Here is a 22926-nt window from a genome sequence, read left to right on the forward strand (position 1 = left end):
TGTATTTTACACACTATACCTGTTTAGTAACTTAAACATTGTTTATCTCATTAAATAATTATGTCTTAATTTTCTGTCTGATTTGGATTTAGAAACGCTTCATTTGAAATCACCTTTTCAGATGCCACTTGTTGCCTTGCTGCTTCATAGCTAACTGGCTCAGAGCGAGACTTAGCTGATGAGGTATCTAGCATAAAGCTTCACAAAAAATGATCATGTTGCATACAATGTTATAGCATAAATTGGTGGGGTAGGACTGGGCACAGAGGCTCATGTCTGTAATCCGAGCCTTTTTGGAGGCCAAAGTGGAAGTATTGCTTGAAGCCAGGAGACAGAGACCCGCCTGACCAACACAGCAAGATCTCATCTCTATTAATAAAAAAAAAAAGTTGGTGGAGTAATTTTAAAAAGTACTAGCCTTCAGTTGGTAGCTCTTAATTGGTATAAAAGTTTGATATTGGAAAGCATTTTGAGGACAAAGGCAAACAAACAAAATGACTTCACAGTTGTATAACCAATAGTGTATGTCCTTTTCCAAAAATTATCTTTTAGGGGAAATATGGGAGAAATAAACTAGTATACTTAGGAAGTACATCATTTGTAATGCAGAATTTAAAAAGTCAACAGTATTATAGGTAAGCCACTAACTCATCAGAAACAAAATTTCAAAGGAAAGCTGAAAGGGATAGGAAAAATTGACCTGGCTGAAGAAAGTTCAGAATGAGTCCAGTTGGTGGAAAATAACCTTGCATTTCACGTGGCTACTGCCATGACTTTATTCAAGGTTGCCAAATAGTCAATCTGAGAAGGATTTTAATTTGAACCCGAAACCATAGCCATCTTCTTGTATGCAATTCAGTTTTAAAGGAAAATAAAATTATATTTGTATTTGCATTGAGAGCACAAAAATTGCCCATACTATAGAGAATTAACATGAGTATCTGCACATATTATAAACATTCATATATTAAATTACCATTTTCCTAAGAAAGGAAAACCAAATGTTAGTGTTGTGGGATATTGGTGTACTTTTAATAAAGCACAATTTTAATTTTGCTCATTGCCTGGCTATAGCAATGAGTTCTTTAAAGAAAATATCCTTAGCTGTTTTTTCAATGTTACATCATATTCTCATTCACAAGTCAACTTAGGATCCCATCAGCGGTCTCTTTAGTTATGTATTGTACTTTAATCTTAAAATCTGAAACTGAATGTACGTGACTTGCAGTTGCTGTGGGCTTTTTCCCTTGGTGGTTTCTGTAAAACTGACTGGCTTCCCTGTGACTTGACAGGTATTGATAATGAGTGGAGAAAGACTCAATGCATGCCACGGGAGGTGTGTATAGATGTGGGGAAGGAGTTTGGAGCTGCAACAAACACCTTCTTTAAACCTCCATGTGTGTCCGTCTACAGATGTGGGGGCTGCTGCAACAGTGAGGGGCTACAGTGCATGAACACCAGCACAGGCTACCTCAGCAAGACGGTGGGTATTGCTCCTTGCTACCTGCAAGAGCCTTCTCAATCAGAGCCTTTAACTTTGGGGATGATGTGCTTAAACTTCTAGTTGCTTTAAATTAACTTGATTCAACTCAGGGTCTCTTAGGTTTTCTTTGGGGAATGAAGTCAATTTTTCAGTATTTTATGTTTTTGACAATACAGTGTCACAAAGAAGGTAATTGATGCTTTGTCACTTTGCAAACTCTCCATATAATGGAGTCAAAGCCTCGTGAAGAAAATAATAAATATACATATGTATGTGTATACATGTATGTGTGTGTGTGTGTTCATCTTGAAGAATAAACATTTTCATTTGGCAATAAAATACTTTTAAATGGTTTAGCTTTCTTATGGTGAAGATAACAGTGCAAAGTACATATTCAAAGTGTAAAATTTAATGCATGTGTTCTGTGAAACAGTGGTATAATATTGAAATAAGCCATTTCATTGAACAAATTTATTGTCTTCCTTTTGAAAGCAAAGGAGATACCTCTGACACTAGTTCTTAAATGTTTTCAAAAAACTGGGAAGTTGATCTCATTAAATGTTAAGCTTCTGATAACCAGGAAATGTTACTTAAGCTTGGGTGTGGATTAGGGATTTTCAGACCAGACACATAAACCTGCTTTGCAGGTCTTACGTGGTAGAGGAGGCTGGCTGTGGAACATGCTTATGTGCTAGTGATAGCCATGGAGTGTTGTTTGAAACTGTGTGTACCCCTGGCCTCTGCACAGAAATGATTGGAGAAGTCCAGTCCTGTGGGCTAGGCTGGAGCAAACTTATTCCGAAAGACAAAACTGTGGTTGTCCCAGTGGCCTTTCCAAGCTGTTTCAGGAGTTAGACCAACATACGTAAACCTGGCTAAATTCAGAACTGTTCTTTGACCTTGAGAATGAAAAATGAAATTGTTTGAAAGATGTGGTGTTAGCTTTGATTTGTATTAGGTGGTACAACAGAAAATGAACATTTCAATTTTGTGCAAACTTTAGCTGATCTACATGGTGTTCACTAATAAAACCTCATTTCAATATAAAATTAATAGAAATCAAGATTATTGTCTCAATTCCATGAACTACATTCTTTTCTGCTAGTTGAATATTTCTAAAATTGTAACTGTTATGATCATTTGGCCTCTGAGTTTGGAGACATTGTCTTATTATACAACCCAAATTAATTGCTTTTTTGTTATTGTTGTTCAAAAATTGAGTTTCTTTATGTTGTTCACCTACTCGATATGGAAACAAACCACTTTAGATTAAGACTTGCAAGAAGAAACAAAAAATAAATTATAAAGCTAAATTTTCCATTAAGCTTGCCTCTGCCTCAACTCTAAAAGTTAAAAAGAAATTAAAAAGTGATGCTTTGGGGCCTTCTTTCATTTCTATCAGTATCATAGTTAGTTCAGCTTACCCAGATGCAGTTCTTTCTGATTATTTCCTAAAAGCACAGTAAAATAATTTACGTTTTGCTGCAACATGTATTCTCAAGGAAAACAGTATGACTCTAAACATAGCCATGCATTTAGAAACTTTACCAGAAAAATGTATGGTTGTGGGAACATGATAATATTTCAGTGGTAGACAAAATTCTAATATTTTTAATAGACTAACATATTGGTCATAGCAAAAGTTATCCTTAGTTTTTATCTTCCCTGAATCTTTATCAAACAATAGTAAAATAAACAATAAGACATTATAGTTTTATATTTACTATCTAAATTAATACTACTTTAATGGGTTTTGTTGGTATTAGGTGTTTTTCCTATCATAATCCTGAAATCAAACAGTATTGCTTAAAATCCTCTAAGTTTTAGAACTACATACTTTTAAATAAATTAAACAGAAATATTTATGCCAAGCAGATATTCTCTGAAAGGTAATATTCATTTTTAAAGCCTATTAATATTTACAATGTTTTTATATTCAAGCCAAACCCCTTAAGAGGAATTTTGATATACTGAGTCTCTTGGGAAAAAAAAGTCATTTCCTTTTAGAGACAATTAAATATGGATGATTTAGGAATTGAAATATACTATTTTTGGAATACTGTTAACAATGTATATTTTAAAGTAATTCAGTTAAGCAACATGATGTATTCTAGATTATATTTGTAATAGGGTATTTGATTTAAATCAAATAGTAAACCAAGGTACTTTGGATACTCTTTCCAACTAATGAAATAACTTTCTCTCTGCCCTTCCTCCTTCCATTTTCTTTCTTCCTAATCTTCTCTATAAATTACTTTCAAGCATGTTTTTTTAAAAACATAGGTCTGGGGCTAGGCATGGTGGCTCACGCCTGTGGTTTTAGCTACTGAGGAGGCAGAGTCAGGAGGATTGCTTGATCCCAGGAGTTCAGGGCTGCAGTGAGCTGGGATTGCACCACTGTACACCCAGCCTGGGTGACAGAACATGACCCTGTTTCAAAAACAAAAGAACCCACAGATCTGATGTCAGTCTCCAGCATAAAGGCCTTTCAGTGATTTCCATTACTCTTAAAATAAGACAAAAATCTTTAGTAAAGGTGATATTTATTGATACATCATAGTTGTACATATTTTGGGGGCATGTGTATTATGTTGATACCTGTACAAAACGTATGATAATCAAATAATGGTAATTGGGATATCCATCACCTCAAACATTTATCTTTTCTTTCTGTGGGGAACACTACAGTTCTTCTCTTGCAGTTTTGTTTTGTTTTTTAAATATACATATGTTGTTCACTACCATTTCCCTGATGTACTATTGAATACTAAAACTTACTCCTTCTGTTTACTTGTGTTCTAACCAACCACTCTCCATCCTGTCTACCCTCGCCCTTCTCAGCCTCTGATAATCAATATTCTTCTCTCTACCACTATGAGATCCAATGTTTTAGCTCCCATGTAAGTGAGAATGTGCAATATATTTAAGACCACATCTTTATCACAACCTGCAATCTCTGGCCTATACCCCCTCTTCAGCGTCATCTAACATAACCTTGATCTTGTGCTTCAATGCTGTAGGCCTCCTCCAAGTCCTGGGCATCATCCTGTTTCCTCTGCTCCTGGGCCCTAGTACACACACCTTTAAGTTAACCTGGCCTTCCAGTCTCCTCTTTCCTGAGGTGCTAGTTCTTCAGATCTCAACTTGGACATTGAGTGGCTTCAGCAAGCCCCCAGGCAAGACTTTCTGACATATTTAGATGAGACCCAATATTTGTAGGAAGTGCTTTATAGTTTCCCATACTTCTAAAATAACATTTGCCATAGCTTATAATCACATAGTTTATAATTATATAGTCATTATTACTTGATTAATGCCTCCCTCCTCCACGAAGGCAAAAACAGATCTGTTCACGAATTGGTGCACAAATTCCTTTTATTACCACATAAAATCTGTGGACCCTTACATGAGAACAAATGAAAATACAGACATATCCACAGCATTTTCTCCCACAGTTTTAGGGAGTTGCTTTGGTTCCCTCAACCCTAGCCTTTTTCTGTTAAACCAGGCTTAAAACTCATAGGTGGGTGTTGAACAATGAGAACACATGGACACAGGGAGGGGAGCACTACACACTGGGGTCAGTTGGGGGGAAATAGGGGAGGGAGGGTGGGGGGTGGGAAGCTGGGGAGAGATAGCAAGGGGAGAGATGCCAGATGTAGGTGATGGGGAGGAAGGCAGCAAATCACACTGCCATGTGTGTTCCTATGCAACAATTTTGCATGTTCTTCACATGTACCCCAAAACCTAAAATGCAATAAAATAAATAAATGGAAAAAAAAAAACTGCTACCTTGAAGATTAATAATAATAAAATAGCTGATTAATTCACTTTTGTAATTTTCAAATAATGAACCTTTTTGCCAAACAAAAGATTATGCTGTCAATTTAGCTTGATCTTTTAAAAAGGCTCTGTTTCTGTAGAGGAACAGAAAAGATAACTATTTGGTACTGGGCTTAATTCCTGGGTTATGAAATAATCTGTGCAAAATCCCCCATGACATGAGTTTAACAAACCTTCACATGTACCCCCAAACCTAAAATGAAAGTGTGTGTGTGTGTATATATACATATACTTTTATATATAAAATAATATATAAATAAATATATATAAACAAATAATATATAATAAAGTATATATGTAAAATAAAAGTATATAGATATGTTTATTTTACAGATAAGAGAGAAAATTATTCTTTCATTCAGTATTTAATATGAGCAAAAGCCAACATTCTTTTTTTCTCACTATTGGTCGACCAAATAAATGCATACTTTACATATGGGCCAAATAGATAGATAACAGGCATACCTTAGGTAAAATCTAAACTTGGAAAACAAAAAATCAGGACATTGTTAATAAGCAAAGTAAATAAATTCAGTCTTTCATTAACCATTAATGGTTTTCCTGTGACTATGGCATATTCATTTTCTGCATTGGTCTAATTAAGTGTTATATTAATCCAATGGATATTAGAGTGAAAGTATTTATTCAAGGGTAAGTGTGTATGCTCAGTAGCTGAAAAATTGCCCTATCAAGAGAGAGGCCTTGGAGAGGTTTAGGCTTTAGAAATTGCAAGGCTTGGCTGGGCACGGTGGCCTACACCTGTAATCCCAGCACGTTGGGATGCCAAGATGGGCAGATCTCTTGAGCTCAGAATCCAAGAGCAGCCAGGACAACATACTGAAGCCCTGTCTCTCCAAAAAAGTATAAAAATTAGCCAGGCATGGCGTTGCAAGCCTGTAGTCCCAGCAATTCAGAAGATAGCTGAGGCGGGAGGACTGCTGGAACCTGGAAGGCAGAGGCTATAGTGAGCAGAGATTGTGCCACTGCACTCCAGCCTAGGTGACACAGCCAGACCCTGCCAAAAATGAAAAATGAGAAAGAGCAGAAGTTGAGAGAGAGACAAAGAATAAAGAAAGGGAGAGCAAGAGAGAGAGAGAAACAAAGAGAAAGAAAAAGAAAAGAAGGGAAGGAAGGAAAGAAAATGAAAGAGAAAGAAGGAAAAAAAAAGAAAAGAAAGAAAGAAAGAAAGAAAGAGAAAGGAAGGAAGAAAGGAAAAGAAAAAGAAAGAAGAAAGAAAAAGAAAAAGAAAGAAAGAAAGAAAAGAAAGAAAAGAAAGGAAGGAAGGAAAGAAGGAAGGAAGGAAGGAAAGAAAGAGAAAGAAAGAAGAAAGAAAGATTACAAGGGGCCAAGGGTAAGATGAGCATTTAGTTTAAGCTGCATATAGATGAAATAATTTTGCCCAGTATCCTCAGTACTTAAACATCAAATATAAGATGTTTATAAGAAAATTTTCTACTTTAGATCACATGGAATCATTTCTTACTGGATTTCACGTCTTTCACCTCCCAGCTTTGCAGAATTTAGGCTTACTTTTATAATAGATTTACAAAGTTGATATGAGTTTTCTCAGTTTCCACCCAATCATCCGCTTGTTTAAAAAAATCAGTATTTGCATGGGGAGAAATGCCAGATATAGGTGATGGGGAGGAAGGCAGCAAATCATACTGCCACGTGTGTACCTATGCAACAATCTTGCATGTTCTTCACATGTACCCCAAAACCTAAAATGCAATAAAACAAATTGGATTGTTCAGGCCAGCATCTGTTCAGATGGATTGGTACAAATGTTCTGAGTTGTTAGTGGTTTGAATAGAACTCTTCTATCAGTCAAAATCCCTTAAACATAATTTTTGGACCCTCAATGATCTGGATGCTACCTAAATGTTCAGCCTCAAATTCCAATGCTTTTCCCCACAAAAACTACTTACCATCAAGACCCAAATTCTTTTCACTTCTTGGATTATGTCAAGATCTGTCATCTCCAGCATGGCAATGCTTTACTCTGTGTTTAAAACATCTCCTTATACATGATCCCATATCTTTAGGCCAAACATAGAATGTCACTTCGAGGATATTCTGTTGTGTGCTTCCAGAGCATCCTTTGTTGCCATATTTTAGCAATATTACCTTACCTGCCAGATTGTTTTCTTTGTTTTATTCCTTAGGTTTTTGCTTTTTTTTTTTTTTTTTTTTTTTTTTTTTTGAGATGTAGTCTCACTCTTGTCACCCAGGCTGGAGTACAGTGGCACAATCTCAGCTCACTGCAACCTCTGCCTCCCAGGTTCAAGCAATTCTCTTGCCTCAGCCTCCCAAGTAGCTGGGGATTACAGGCCTGCACCACCATACCCAGCTAACTATTTCGTATTTGTAGTAGAGATAGGGTTTCATCATGTTGGCCAGGCTGGTCTCGAACTCCTGACCTCAGGTGATCCACTCACCTCTGCCTTTCAAAGTGCTGGTATTACAGGTGTGAGTACTGCACCCAAACATGAAAGCAAAGATTGTGTTTGCTTTTTACACTGAAGAATAGCACAGTAGTTGGCACATAGCAAACACTTGGAAATGAATAAAATGAATACTTGAATGAAAAGAAACAAATTTGGGGTCTAAGGCCATATTTTGAATATGCTGAGTTGAAAGAGTCTGAATAGTGTTTAGGTGGAGATACCAGAAGGTTTGATATATAATTCTAAAATTCTGGAACGATGATTGGATCTTTAAATATAGTTTTGGGAGGAAGCATCATACTAATAAATGTAATTTGAAGCCTGGTGTGGTTATCAATTCTTAGGGTATTCATGTATCAGAAGAGAAGAGCAAACATTAATACCAAGGGAAAGCCAACATTCATCATTGGCTGTGCCCTGCATTTCTCTCTTTGATTTTGTATTATCATGCCCTTCTTTTATCCAAAGGATTTGCTTATATATATATATATATATGTATGTATATCTTATAATATAAGGGACTTTTTCTTTTTTGAGATGGAGTCTCACTCTTGTCACCCAGGCAGGAGTGCAATGGCATGATCTCGGCTCACTGCACCTCTACCTCCTGGGTTCAATTGATTCTCCTGCCTCAGCCTCCTGAGTAGCTGAGATTACAGGTGCCTACTACCACACCCAGCTAATTTTGTATTTTTAGTATCGTGGGGTTTTACCATATTGGCTAGGCTGGTCATGAACTCCTGAGCCCAAATGATCCACCTGCTTCGGCCACTTAATGTGCTGGGATTACAGGTGTGAGCCACCAAGCCCTGCAGATTATTTTAATTTAAATTTAGTTAGGCAAGTGCATATTCTACACCCGTTATGTGGTGTTCACACTATGTACTAAAACCATACTATGCACTCAGTGTAGGTGTACATTGATGTATAGATCCTGCCCGAATGGAAGTAACAAATTAGCAAGGGAATTCAACATTTGTCAAGTAATTAAAAGTCGTTTAAGTGTTGTGAAAGAAAAGTACAAAGGCTTATGGGAATACATATCCAGGCTGTTTACAAACCAAGGGAGAGTGAGACATAAAATTCCTGAAAGCAGAAAGGCAGTGTTCCTACAATTTTACTAATATTCCAAGTTCTGAAAACTTGTACTAAAGTAGCACCTTTTCCTGAGTTTATTCAGTTTATTATGTTATCAATGTAGTATGAATGGGAGTGTGTGACGATTTCCTTCAAATATAAAAGGAAGTTTCTTATTGCTGTATTTTCTTAAGGTAAAAATTAAAAAAAAAAGACTTTCATTTTGTTAAAAGAGTTCCAGAAATACACACTTTTTAACAAAACCACAAACTGGAACTATATAAATTGTAAGATCAGTGTATCTTAGGTAATGTTAAACTCAAGTTTTTTATAGATACTTCATAGAAATGTGTTTTTTTTTTTTTTTTTTTTTTTTTTTGGAGCTCAATGAAGGGCAGGTTATCAGAAAGGGTGAGGAAGCCAGCTGTTCCTTGAAAAGTAAAAACACATGCACTGAGCATTCCAACGTGTGCTGATCAACAGCTCCTTCAAAGTCCTCCACACAAATATCTGGGTGACGTTGAAAAGTTAAGTAGATTGGATGTCTTTTTGACCTCTTTCATAAACATACACTTTGAGTATATTTTCTTATGAGAAGTTGATATTTAAGAGATGCAACCAAAAAGTAGAAAACGAATTGTGCAGGGGTAAAATTATTTGGTGATGAAAGCAGAGCAGAAGAAAGTCATCTGCTTTTGAGGCACACATTTGGATTAAAAAGTTACTTGAATGTTAGTATTTACCTTGTATATTTTACTAAATCTAGGAAATAATAAAGAAAATAACTCCATCTATGGAGCCTCCTTGAAACTGATGTGGTTAAACAAAATTCAAGAAACTAAAGATTCTTTGCTGTGTTCATTCGTGCCAGACTAAAGAAGCCAGTTTAACCTGGAAGCTAGGTCGCTATGAGCTAATTCTGATATACAGGAACAGCATTATTTTAAATTCTGCATTGCCATCTTAAAAAAAAAAAAACAGTTACTTTTTCATTATTTTATAAAGCAATGATATGAGCATGCATATTAGTAAAGACATGCCCAATTATATTTAAGACTGTTTTATGAATTTTACAGCAAAAAATATTTAAACCTATGTAAAATAAGCAACTATATAATGGAACTTAGAAGTGTTATTTGCACCACAGTCAGAGATATTTCTTCCATTAATTAAACAGAATACTGCATCAGTCTGGAAGATTAATTTATTACATTTCTATGTACTCAGCACGTGAAACATGATTTGCATTGTGTCTTTAGCAAGTTAATATTTGGCAAGCACAGTTGTTGGAAATGAGGTTCTATCCTGGTGTGGAAAAACAACTCTATACCAGTGCCAGTAATCAGAAGTTTCTTTAAGAATAACATTTGCCTTAAGAACATAATGAATGCATCTATGAAAAATACCACTTTTTTTTCAACCCAAGGTACAATGAGATTCACATATTTTATTCAGTATTTCTAAAACTCTTGAATTCAGGTTTTTATTTTAATTGGGGTACTGTATATACATTTTATGCATAACAGTATGTTAAAATTAATTCAGTACCAGATTTAAATCTGTTAGGCTATCTGTTATTCCATATTCTTTCCCAAACCCAATTTAAGTTCCATAGACCTTTTATAGCTGGCCATGTGGTTGCAACCCTAAGTCAAAATGCTAAGACCTTTTCCCATTTTGGGGATTATTTCTTTAAATGTTGTGTAGTTTTAAAATCTGATTTTACAGTTATTAATCAGATTCTCCATGGGAATACATATAGGTGTACTTAATAGACTGAAGTTTAGAATATTTAAATTTAAATTAAATATGGTAGAAAGATTTGTTCTGAAGAGAAACTGGTTATATTTAAGATATAATGAGTTTTAAAGGAAGGCATTTTTGTGTGTCATGTTTGTATCCACACAAACATTACTTTAGAATTTGGTACTAAATTATAGCTCAAGATCTTCTCAGTAAGGAAATTCTATACCTTTTTCTTGACTAGCCTGCAAGATAAGTAAAATTAGGAATTGTTGCTTTACAGCCGTTGCTATGCTGGTATAAACAATCTATTGTTTCAAAATGTGGCTTTATTTGAAGTCCATTCTTTCTGGTGAGAATTGACTATTAAATATTCCTGTTAAAGAATGCCAGTAGATTATAGCTGGGAACCTCTCAGTTGGAAACACTTACCACTTCCTCTTGTTTATTATAGTTTTAAAGAATATACAGTCAGATTTTTTTTTCGGTTTCCAACCTTGCTTAAATGCCTTTTTTTTAATATGTCCTTTTGATCTTCTCCTTAACCGGCAATGGATATTTTATGCCTAAAGTATATATCGGTCTCCATGATGAATTGTATTATTACAACTTTTTGTGTGTCCTACATTGGACAGAAGTTAATATTATTTATTGTTCCAGAACAATTCACTTTATTGTATGGAACCATTTTAGAAAAATTATAATTTCAAAATATCAAATTATAATGGATTATATTATCAGTTAAATACATTATCAATCAGTATTTACTAAATAAACATACATACTTGGACTTATTAGCTAGTGCTGGACATAATACATAAATTTTACATTCTATAAACTTAAATGTAGAACAGAAAATACTATTATATACACAATAAAGCACAAATAGTCTGACAATAGTATTGTGATTCATGTTTTATTAAAACAAAACGATCTACTTACTGTCTCCAACATTGATATGTTTGACTAGATCTAAACTCTTTTGAGAGAAATTCTAGGTACTGTGTTAGTACAGATCGTTATTTAATGGAGAGAACAAACTGCATACAAAATTAAACTTCAGTGTTTATGGTAAACTATTTGATACTTGAGAAATTTGAGATATTTCAACAAAAATTTAACTCAATCTTGGCTGATATGAATGATGATAAAGGAGAAGAGGAAGAAGAGGAGGAAGAGAAATCCAAACACTACACTGAAATCACCATTATTTTTACCCATTTTATAGATAATAAAATGGAGGCTTAGGGAAGTTAGGTAATTTTTCCAAGTCACAGAAATAGCAAATTGCACATCCACAACTCTAATTAAAGTGTGTATCTCAAGACTAAGCTCTTGTTTATTCTTACATATTTAGGGGAGTCATGAAGTTGCCAGTGATTTGAAAACAATATGTATTTATTTTGGGATGGGGACATATGAGTTTATAATGTATTTCTAATTATTATTTTTTCAGTTCAAAAATATATTTTCTAAGCATATACTGTCTAATTAGGAAAAAAGCTTATGGACATTCTTAGAAACACAGGGATTAAATATAGCTATATAATTCACAAAGGGGTCTGTAAACAAAAAAAAGTGCTTACTTATTACTTTGTTTTTGAATTGCTATAAAGGAATATCTGAGACTGGGCGATTTATAAAGAAAATAGATTTAATTGGCTTATGGTTCTTCTGTAGGCTGTACAGGAAGCATGGTGCTGGCACTTGCTCAGCTTCTGGTGATGCCTCAGGAAGCTTGAAATCTTGTTGGAAGGGGGCCATGTGTGTCACATGGCCAAAGTGCAAGCAAGAGAGGGAAGGGAGAGGTCCCAGACTCCTTCAAACAACCATCTCTGGCATGAACTAACTGCAAAATCCCACTCTTTACCAAGAGGATGGTGCTAAGCCATTCATGAGGGATCTGGTCCCATAACCCATTCATCTCTCACCAAGTTCCACTCCAACATTGGGAATCACATTTCAACATGAGATTTGGAGGAGACATACATCCAAACCACATCAGATTACAAACACTGTGTGTGTAAGCAAAAATGTTTCTGCTGACCAGAGCCACTGGAGCCCTTTCCCTCTAGTCACATGGACCACCTCTTCTTGTCCCTCCATCCCCAACGCTCCTTCCTTCCTACAGCCCCTGTCCTGCCACAGCCCTTGGAACCACATCGGGTGCTGGTTATCTCCTCTCAATTCTTGTTATATTTGATTTTGCAGAAACATGTGGCCCTGTGACCACACACACCTGTTTGAAACTCTCCCTCTTTCTCTGGCACCCCTTGGTCTGACAGTCTCCCCTCCTGATGCTCCATCATTGTTCTGCTTCTTCCTAGACATATTCACTAGTTCTTCCCAACTCATAGATGTTCCTGTGCCCAGGTTTCTACTCTTAGACATTTTTCTCTTTTCATTTAGAGTGCTCATCAAGTAATCTCATCAATGTCCAAGACTTCAATTACAGCTTAAATATTAATGAGTTTTCAGTGGCTCTCCTAAGCTCTAGATACATATATGTGACTGCCTACTAGATATAAATTCTTAGGTATACCTTCCTACCATCTACATTATTACAGGGCTTAAATAAGCAAATTATGAATTATACCAATATAAAAATTAAATAAGTAATTGTTTAAATTTATTAAAAATTGCTTCTTTTAAAAACCACTTTATGTTTTCTATAGTGCCAGTTCTTAATGTAGATTCCATAGGTGTCTTAAGAGATCGAAAAATTGTAGCTTATGAAGACACTGCAGAATTCTCTCTTAAAATAGGTATATATAGTGCAAAGAATTACTGCCATTGCAATATTTCACCTAATCAAATATTTCATCTAACCTGTATAAACGAATTTCTTCTTAGAGAAGAAGCTGCTCAAAATCATAATAGTGGTATATGCTGAGGTCATATGGTGAAGTTATCCATGCAGAACAGGTGATATTGTGAAGAATACTGGGAATCTTGATAATTTATACAAATAATAATAACTTACATCTATATAGCAAATAATATACATATATTCATTTAGCTTATATAATCTTTATAACAATTCTAAGAATAATGAGTCAAATGTTATCCTCAGTTTACTGATTATCAAAAATACAGCTTGAAGAAGTTAGATGAATTTTCCAAATTTATGCTACTTATGAATGGGAGAGCTAATAAAAACCTCCTGTCTGGGTGTAACCCTGTACCTATTTCTTCTAAAATATATTGTTCTTATCCTAAGAAAGTAGCTAAATTTTTAAATGTATATGTAAGGAATACATCTTGAATGAAGACAATGTGCATTTTATAATTTAGATATTTCTGTATTTCATTATTCAGAATTCATTTAAAAAGTCTCCTTGTTTGTGTGGGCAAAATTGGCAACTAATCCTATCCCATAAATATTTTCAATGGTCTTCAGCTGATGGCGTGAAATTTCAGCAAGGCCCAAGTCACAAGCCTTTGAAGTTTGTCATCTTTTTTACCACTGCTCAGATTGTCATAAAGATACCAAGTAATACGTGGATCAATTATAGTTGAATGACTACAAGTTGATCTTTTTACTGGTAATAATTTAGAGTTTAAGAACCCTAGGAATTTAAATCTACTTAGTTTTATTTAATCAATGATGTATTTGTGTATTTAATTTAAAATATTGTTTTTGGAGAAGAAAGAGAACAAATAAAGTTCTTCACCATAAATAAGGCATTCAGGAGACCAGTTAAACTAAATCTTGACGGTAATTCAGAATTGTGTAAAATGCTCTACCTTATTTTAAGCTTATTATTTTCATAATGCCTTTATCAAGATAGCAGAAACGTGGCTTTATCTATTAAATTATAAATGTGTTTTCTTTTCTTTTAAACATAATCCGTTTATAAGAGATCTGAGAAATGTAAAACTACATCAAAGTAGAAATTTAATGAAAATTAACTTTACATCTGTGTAATTTATATCTATGTATTCAGTTTATTTAAAGTAAGACATAACCAAGAATTTCTGGGTTGTCCAGCCAATAGTTTTGCTCTTAAATCACAAAGATGTTTCTGTGTGTGACGCTTTTTAAATCCCTGGAATATTTTAAATGTTCGTATCAAAGTATCTATAACTCTGAAACAGTTCTTTTTTTTAACACATTGGCCTGTCACGTCTCTGCTCTGTAATCAGTAGTTGGTTATCCTAATTCTAATACACTTCATAACTAGTGACATAAGATAAACGTATTGAGTATGTAATTACTCTGATAAAAGATACTGATTAGGAGCAAGACAGTTTTTACTTTGTAATCATATAAAGCTTAGTGTCCTGCATACATTTTGTGACACCACTTATATAGAGCAAATCTCACTCTTTTTTGGACTCCAGTATTTACCATAAAAGTGCTTTATAGCATCTATATAATTTTTTCTTCTTTTTGTCCCTTCTTCGTAGTTATTTGAAATTACAGTGCCACTCTCTCAAGGCCCCAAGCCAGTAACAGTCAGTTTTGCCAATCACACTTCCTGCCGATGCATGTCTAAACTGGATGTTTACAGACAAGTTCATTCCATTATTAGACGTTCCCTGCCAGCGACACTACCACAGTGAGTATGAATTAAACCTATTTTTTGCATCCTCTACTAATATTAGATTATTTTCAAGTAAACATAAGTTTATTGAAATAACCTTTATGAAATTTACTATAATATACTCTGCTTCCAATACAAAACAAAGACAAAATTTTGTGTAGTATACCTTGAAAATAAACTGAAAATTACAAATCAGTGGGAAGCCCATTTTATAGGCAAAGTAATTCATAATATAAAAGAAGTATGTCTGTAGAATAAAACACATTCTACTAGTGTTCATAAAATATCAGTGAGGTAGCTTAATTAACATTTATGAAATCAGGTATGCTAACTCATAAATCATATTAAAGCTCAAAACATTTCAGCTTTGATAAGATTTTATCCCAAAACAAAGAGTAAATATAAATAATTTTATATCTATTAGCATTCAGTTGCTTTCTTCAGTCTCAAATACAAAAATGTATATCCATGTTTCTTATTTCAGCAAGATTTGAATAGTGAGATAGTTCTTAATTACTTGAAAAAATTTCTCTTAATATCATTTAAAATTGACATTCAAACCATCATTTGTTATTCAGGTTTCCCTTCCATCCTATTTTTTTTGGAGGGGCAGATGGCAGCATATACTTCATGTGATCATATAGAAGAACTCAGATGGAGCATTGTGTTCTGACCCTGTGAATAGGTGATAACGAATTAATATGTATTACCACCTAAGACCTGAGAAGTTTCTGCCCCAAAGTAGGGATACAACCTTTTGTTCCTCAGGATAACTAGTGCATAGGGATGAAATTTACATAACTCCAACATTTATAGCAAATTTTTACATAAATTGATTCAAAAACATATATATTATAAAAAATTTAAGAAAATCTTGCATTTTTAAAAGACTCAGCAGAAAATGTAATATGCAGGCCATGGTCTTCCCCACTGAATCACTTTGTACTGCTCTGCTTAGTGTGGCCGATAGGGGGATCCCTGGTTTGTCTAGGGACAGTTTGGGAAACCTGGAGGACATCCTAGTGTGTCTGACAGAGATCTGTCCCCTTTTATGTGAGAAAGAGAAGATCTTACATTTGTGAATAAATTTATGCTGATACTAGCAAGAGACTAGTGAACTAAAAAGACCACTGAACTAAAAAGGTTGCCATATGTGCAGTTTCATCCCTGCAGGCATGAGAGTTCTGTTCATCTTCCTCAGTCCTGAGGAGAAACCCTCAGCGACTCATACATTCTGAGAGCTTTAGTCATTATCTCCATACTCATGGCTTCCAAAATTATATTTGAAGATCTAACCATATTTTTGACTTACAATATTTTATCTAAATCTATCTTCTATTGCTATGTTTGTAATTATGTTAGGTATAAGTACAAAGAGAAAGACTTGTTAAATCCTTTATTTCTACATTATTCATGGCAGTGTATTCTTATTTTCTTTGAGGCCTTGAAATCACAGAGTTGTCATTACTTCTATCTCATCTAAACACGATTGATTATTTTGCAGAAGGGGGAGATATGTGTTCCAAACTAAAGTTATATTTCATTTCCATCACTACCGTATCATCCTCTGTGCATCTCTGATTTAATGCAGTGATATTAATACTAGTTTTCAGGCATCAAGCCTTTCTCCTGTTGTATAATGTCACTGTTTTATGAAGCTTAAAAGGCATCATTTCCTTTGTCTCATCAGAAGCAGTGACTTTCAATTGCTCAAAAACTGAGCACAGATTTCTCACCATTCTTTTCTGGTGTCAGCCTTGCTTTCTTGTTTTGTCTTCCATTATTCACCCAGTCTGTGTTTCACCAAGTCCAATTCCTGGAATGCCAAGCTCATTTCCTGCTCTGTATCTTGTTTCTATTCTGGCACTAGCTTCTTTTCTGCCTTTCCAAAGCCCTTTCCATTTCTCAGAATTCAGGTAAAGGTCTTTCTCCTGCGTTTGCCTTTTCCAAATACCACAGCCACCTTTGCTTCTTGAATACCCATAGCACTTACTGGATTAACCCATCCTCACATGGCTTTATCAGGGTTTGCAAATGTTGCATGTGGAACTGGATTTTGAGAGTGTTTCCAGGAAGTTATATCCTCTGCACTCAGCTAACAACACGCAAAAAAGCTTGAGCTGTTCCTGTGCCCTCAGCCCTTTACCTGCATTGTATGTCTGCTTTAACCCTTAAAAAATTCATCTAGAAGGTCAGCAGCAGCATTTGCCTTATTTTACAGATGAAGGAGGAAATGACACTCCAAAGCTGCCGGCTAAGCAATGTACATTAGTGCTTGTTAAATAAAATAACTGATTTGTATGGATATATTTTATAGCATTTGCCATGTTTTCATAAATACTTATTCATGTAACTACTATCCTATACATTATTTGAGGTCATGAAGAGACAGGAAGCTACAGCAAAAAGAGCCTGAATCTTAGAGTAAGCCATATATGATTCTGAATTCAGATTTGCCACTCATTCATTTTTTGTGATTGGGTGGGTGTTTTATGTCTCTGAAACTCTGTTTCTTTACATATAAACTGTAAAGATGTAAAGAGGATCGAATGAAGTATTGAATGCTTACGCAATGCTTAGCAGAGTATCTGGTATCCAGAAGGTAGTCATTAAAGGGCAGATTTATTATTACCATTAATATCCAGGTCTGATTCATTTCCTCATCCATGTGTTTTCAGTATTTTTGAAACCACTATCTACAGTAAGAAATACATTTTTTATTCCAAATCAGGATGTATGTGGTATACACACGTATTGTGTATATGTGTGTATACACACGCATACACACACAAACACAAATCAATATTAAAGAGTTTTAAATTAGACAACCAGATAACTTAATATATAATTAGTTATGTATAAACATTAAATTAAAACAAATTGTCATTTAAAAATATTGTCCTTAATTATAGTGCTGCTCATTAAGCTTTCTCATTATCACAACTCCAAGGATCCTTTTACAAAATTTTTTCCTAATCACTTTCTCCCTAAAATTTTAGTATCATAAATATACTCTCTTCCTCTTCATACTATATGTATCTCTGTGCTTTATATGTAAAAAGGAAGTATAAAGTACTTTTTTATTCAATATAGGGTTAAATGACAAAATATGTTTAAGTTAATATTTAAAAATTTTTAATGTCTTAACAGCTAATATAAATTTATAATCATACTTGCTGAGAAACTTTTAAAGTAATCTATTTTCTTATATAAATTGTAACATATCAAATTATATATGCAAAGTAGTAATTGATCTGAATATATAATACAATTATAATAATTTGTAAAAAGTCATTATTTTTCCAGCAAAAGTAAAATCATTTTTAAAATAATTTCTTTAAAAATATTTAGAGAGCTTAACTATTAACTTTGTTCAGTATAAGACAACTTTTAACTTATATAGCTGATAAATATCAATTTAGATATTGTTGATTTTTTCATCATTTGACATAATAATGATATGACTAGCATTTGCAGAATTAATAATAAAATATAAATTATTCTTATTTGATTCTCAGAGCTCGAGTCACACACAAAAGCACCAAGGACCAAGCATAAGCATTATCCACAAGGCAACCAATGGCAGCCAATAGGCCCACATAGATACCACTCAGTATATGACTTTGAAATCAATCAGTCAAGAGAAAGTCCTCCAGTCACAGCCATCTAGTCACCATAATTTCATAGCTCATAAATTTTCAAACACTTAAGGTATGTTTCATTGCCAATGCTGTAATAGCCAATAATACCAAATAGAATTTAAGTATTAAGGAATATGATTTTCTTGGGTTTTGGAGAGCCAAAAATCATTGGGCTCTCCAAATGAGATTTCAGTTACTTCCCCGGCCCCATACCAAATTTTTACCTTCTTAGGGATGATTTTACTCCCTTTATGAATATTTGCCTTATTACATGTGATATACTCAAATATTTTTTCCATTCTGTTTTTCTTTTTGAAAATATTGGTTTCAACCCATTATGAATTATGGCCCACATTTTAATAAAAAAACTACACCAGTGATAATATGTATATGATGGACACTTAACTATGTCCATTATAAAATTCTAACATTTGTTAAGATTTCAGAGGAATAGTCACCATCACAGTAGCTAAAATTAAAGAGACTGACAAAAAAATGTGTTAGAATGTGGTACAACCAAAACTATCCTATGTCACCAATGGGTATTAAAATTGTTCGATCATTTTGCAAAACAGTTGATAGTTTCTTATGAATTTAATGTGTACATATTTCCACATAATACTTGTACACAAATATTTTTTATTAGTTAATAACTGGAAACAATTCAAATGCCCATGAAAAATGAGTGGATGAACACATTTTAGTATATATATACATTGGAATGTTGCTGAGCAATGTAAAAAGAATGAACTGCTGATACACACAAGAACATGAAAGGATCTCAGAGACATTAAGCTGAATAAAATAAGGAAGGCTAAAAAGAATACATGCTGTATGATTTTATTTACATGAAACTCTTAAAAGAGCCAAACGTGGCCAGGTGCTGTGGCTCAGGCCTGTAATCCCAGGACTTTAGGAGGCCAAGGCAGGCAGATCATGAGGTCAAGAGATCAAATCCATCCTGGCCAACATGGTGAGACCCCGTCTCTACTAAAACTACAAAAATTAACTGTGTGTGGTGGCAGGTGTCCGTAGTCCCAACTACTCAGAAGGCCAGGGCATGAGAATCACTTGAACCCGGAAGACAGAGGTTGCAGCGAGCCAAGATCATGCCACTGCACTGCAGCATGGGTGACAGAGCAAGACTCCCTCTCAAAAATAAAAAAAAAAAAAAGGCAAATGTACTCTAGAGTGGGAGAACACAATTCAATTCAGTGTGAGGTTCAGGATGTGGATTGGGATTGACTGGGAAGGGGCAAAAGAAACATTATGAGGTGATGGAAATATTCTATATTTTGACTGTGACAGTAGTTAATGTGGGCACATAAACTTATGAAAATATGATGAATTCAAAATAGGAACATTTGATTGTATGCAAATTACTCCTTAATAAAATTGATTTTTGAAAAGCCTAGAAAAATCCCTTTATTAAGTATAATTTTTAAAGCAGTTTAGGTTTAAAATAGTAGATTCCTTAAAACGTTTAGAAGAACTTTTTAAGTCAAATATTTAAGATGCTTGTGATTCATTAGGGAGGGAGATTTCCCAGCATCATCCATAAACTATATGTTGAGTCACTAAGATAAAGAACACTTGTAGATCCCATTAGAGAAGACAGAGATGCCTTGGCTGCCTCTGACCTTAGAGCACTCATAGTCAAGTAAGAACAACACATATTCTAGTTACATTACTATTGTTTTATTTTACTAAATATTACAGAGTATTTGCCACACATTTTCTCACATTCATACAAATACTGCTGGTAGCTGCATTCGTGATACACATCACATAGTGTGGGGCTGAAGAATGTGGATGCTGTAGGTGGCTTCCAATTTTGAGAATTTGTGCCCTGATTTCTCTTTGAGTTTGAGTAGTTTCTGTAAACTTTCCTGTGACACATTTTTTTAATCTACAAAAGAATATATAAGAGTGTTACGTATAACTTCATACAATATAACAGTGTAACCTAATCCTCACTGAAATCAATCTGTTCAATAAAATTATACCATATTATATTAATCTAATATTGTATAATAGCATAATATAGTAATAACTCCTAACTCAGGGATGTTGTGATTTTTATAAGCAGCAATCCATGTTAAATATTACCATAGTGCCTAAAACATAATAAGCATTCAATAAGTGATTGCTGCTATTTTTACTAACATCTTGCAGATTAGGAAATTGAGTCTTAGAAACGTTAATGTGTACAATGCTAAGCAGCCAAAAATCTGCCAGGAAAAGATAAAAATTAATTATTTTATTTCTAAAACCCATGTGTTTCCTCCAATATCTTCTAGCATGTCTAGTATTTACAGAAAAACTTTCAAGTCGCAATATTAGAAAGTTTCATAAAATCCAGAGGAAGTGGCAATTATCTCTAGCAGACACAGTTAGATACCAATTTTCATATTCGTGTTCCCACAGAATGGAGGGAGCCATTTGTGATTAAGCAGTGATCCCCTAGATTTTCCTCCTTGGTAGAAGTATTTATTTATTCACTCATCAGACATTTATGTCAGGTCTTCTATCTGTACGAGGGAATATGGGGTATTTTTTAAATGAATAATATAATTCTTTAAGGAACTCATGTACCAGAGTCCAAACAAACATAAATATTTCTAATATAATAAGTGTCTAAAACACTATGCTGTACTATATTCACTCATTCAACAAATAGCATTTGTGTTTCTGCTAGGTACTAATAATGTGCTAGACCATTGAGATAGAAAGATACACAGAATTATTACTCTGGAAGAAATTCCATACTTGAGCCAGCCATGTAAACATATGACTGAAATCAGTGTGGTAAGAAAGCATCCTGGAGGCATGGATACAGTAGAGAGTGCAGTTATGAGTCTGGAGAGGTCAACAGAATCACATATGAGAGGCCAACGATGGGCTCTTTCTTAAAGTCTCTTGAAAACCACTAAAACTATATGTGCAGAGATGTAGTAGCTACAGTTTTGTATTATAGAAAGAACAGCATGGTGGCAAGGGAGTATGTGGATTAGAAGAAGCAAAATGGGAGGTGGCAAAATTCAGGAGTAATCTTCTGAAATAATTGACGAGAGAAATAATAAAGATGGTGGCCAAGGCAGTGGAAATGGGAATGGAAAGAAAAGTGGTGGAAAAAAACATTTAAAATACAAGAAAACATAGGACTTGGGAACCACATATGGGCGATGGTAAAGAGGGAGAAGTTGAGGATGAAACTGTATGAATAACATTCAAAAGAAGAAATACCTGTTCACAGGAGGAACTTATCTGAAAAGGAGAACTGAGATTTTACATATATTAGCTTGAATGCTTGTAATATTTGTAAGACATCAAAGTGGTAGTTAGAACAATTGGAAGAGCCAACTTCAACCAAGGGAAATATAGAAAGTAAGAAGACAAGAGAAGCCATAGGTAAAACTGTGGGGAAATCAGTATTTAAGAAACAGTAATCTGTAGAGGAGACACAATAATCTGGAGAAACCGTAATCTGTGCAGGAGACGGAGAAGAAGTGTTTAAATGATCAGAATAGCAACAGAGAGAGATACCACAAAAGCCAGTGGAGACCTGAGTTCAAGGAAGGAGGAAGTGGTAAGAGATGCCAAATATTAGAATGGTTCTAGAATGACTGGGACTTACTCCATTAGCTGAACAGTATGAAATAGAGAGTATAAGTTTATTTACTAATAACTTACTAGACTCTGGGCACAGAGAGGGAAAGTGTATTTTGAGAAATGGGGAGAGAAAGCAAGAGAGTGAAAGAAATTCCCATTTACACATAGGAAACCAAATCAGAAAGGGTAAGTAAATTTCCCCAGTGTCACACAACTAAAAAAGTAGCAAAGCAGAGATTCAAACTAAATCTGTTTGGATATAATCCATTCCTTTTGGGGTGTGGTTATTACTGCATTTTTATTTTTTTAATTGATATATAATTATATGTATTTATGGGATATATGTGATATTTTGATACATGCATATAATTGTGTAATGATCAGTTCAGGATATTTTGGACATCCATCACCCCAAACATTTATCATTTCTTTGTGTTGTCAACATTTAAAATTTTCTAGCTATGTTGAAAATATGTAATAAAATATTATTAACTATCGTTATCCTATTGTGCTATGGAATACTAGAACTTGTT

At 34.3% G+C, this 22926-nt stretch overlaps 1 protein-coding gene across 2 annotated transcripts in view; it reads left to right on the top strand.

Annotated features, from left to right (window-relative positions):
- Positions 1-22926, top strand: part of VEGFC (vascular endothelial growth factor C) — a 133107-nt gene that overhangs the window by 93746 nt on the left and 16435 nt on the right. For both annotated transcript variants that reach the window (XM_017542207.2, XM_017542208.2), the window contains exons 3-4: positions 1293-1483; positions 15004-15155. In XM_017542207.2, coding sequence (XP_017397696.1) covers positions 1293-1483; positions 15004-15155 — 343 coding nt within the window. The remainder of the gene's footprint in view (positions 1-1292; positions 1484-15003; positions 15156-22926) is intronic.

Source organism: Cebus imitator, unplaced genomic scaffold (assembly GCF_001604975.1).
Source record: "Cebus imitator isolate Cc_AM_T3 unplaced genomic scaffold, Cebus_imitator-1.0 Scaffold141, whole genome shotgun sequence".
Taxonomy (NCBI): Eukaryota; Metazoa; Chordata; class Mammalia; order Primates; family Cebidae; genus Cebus; species Cebus imitator.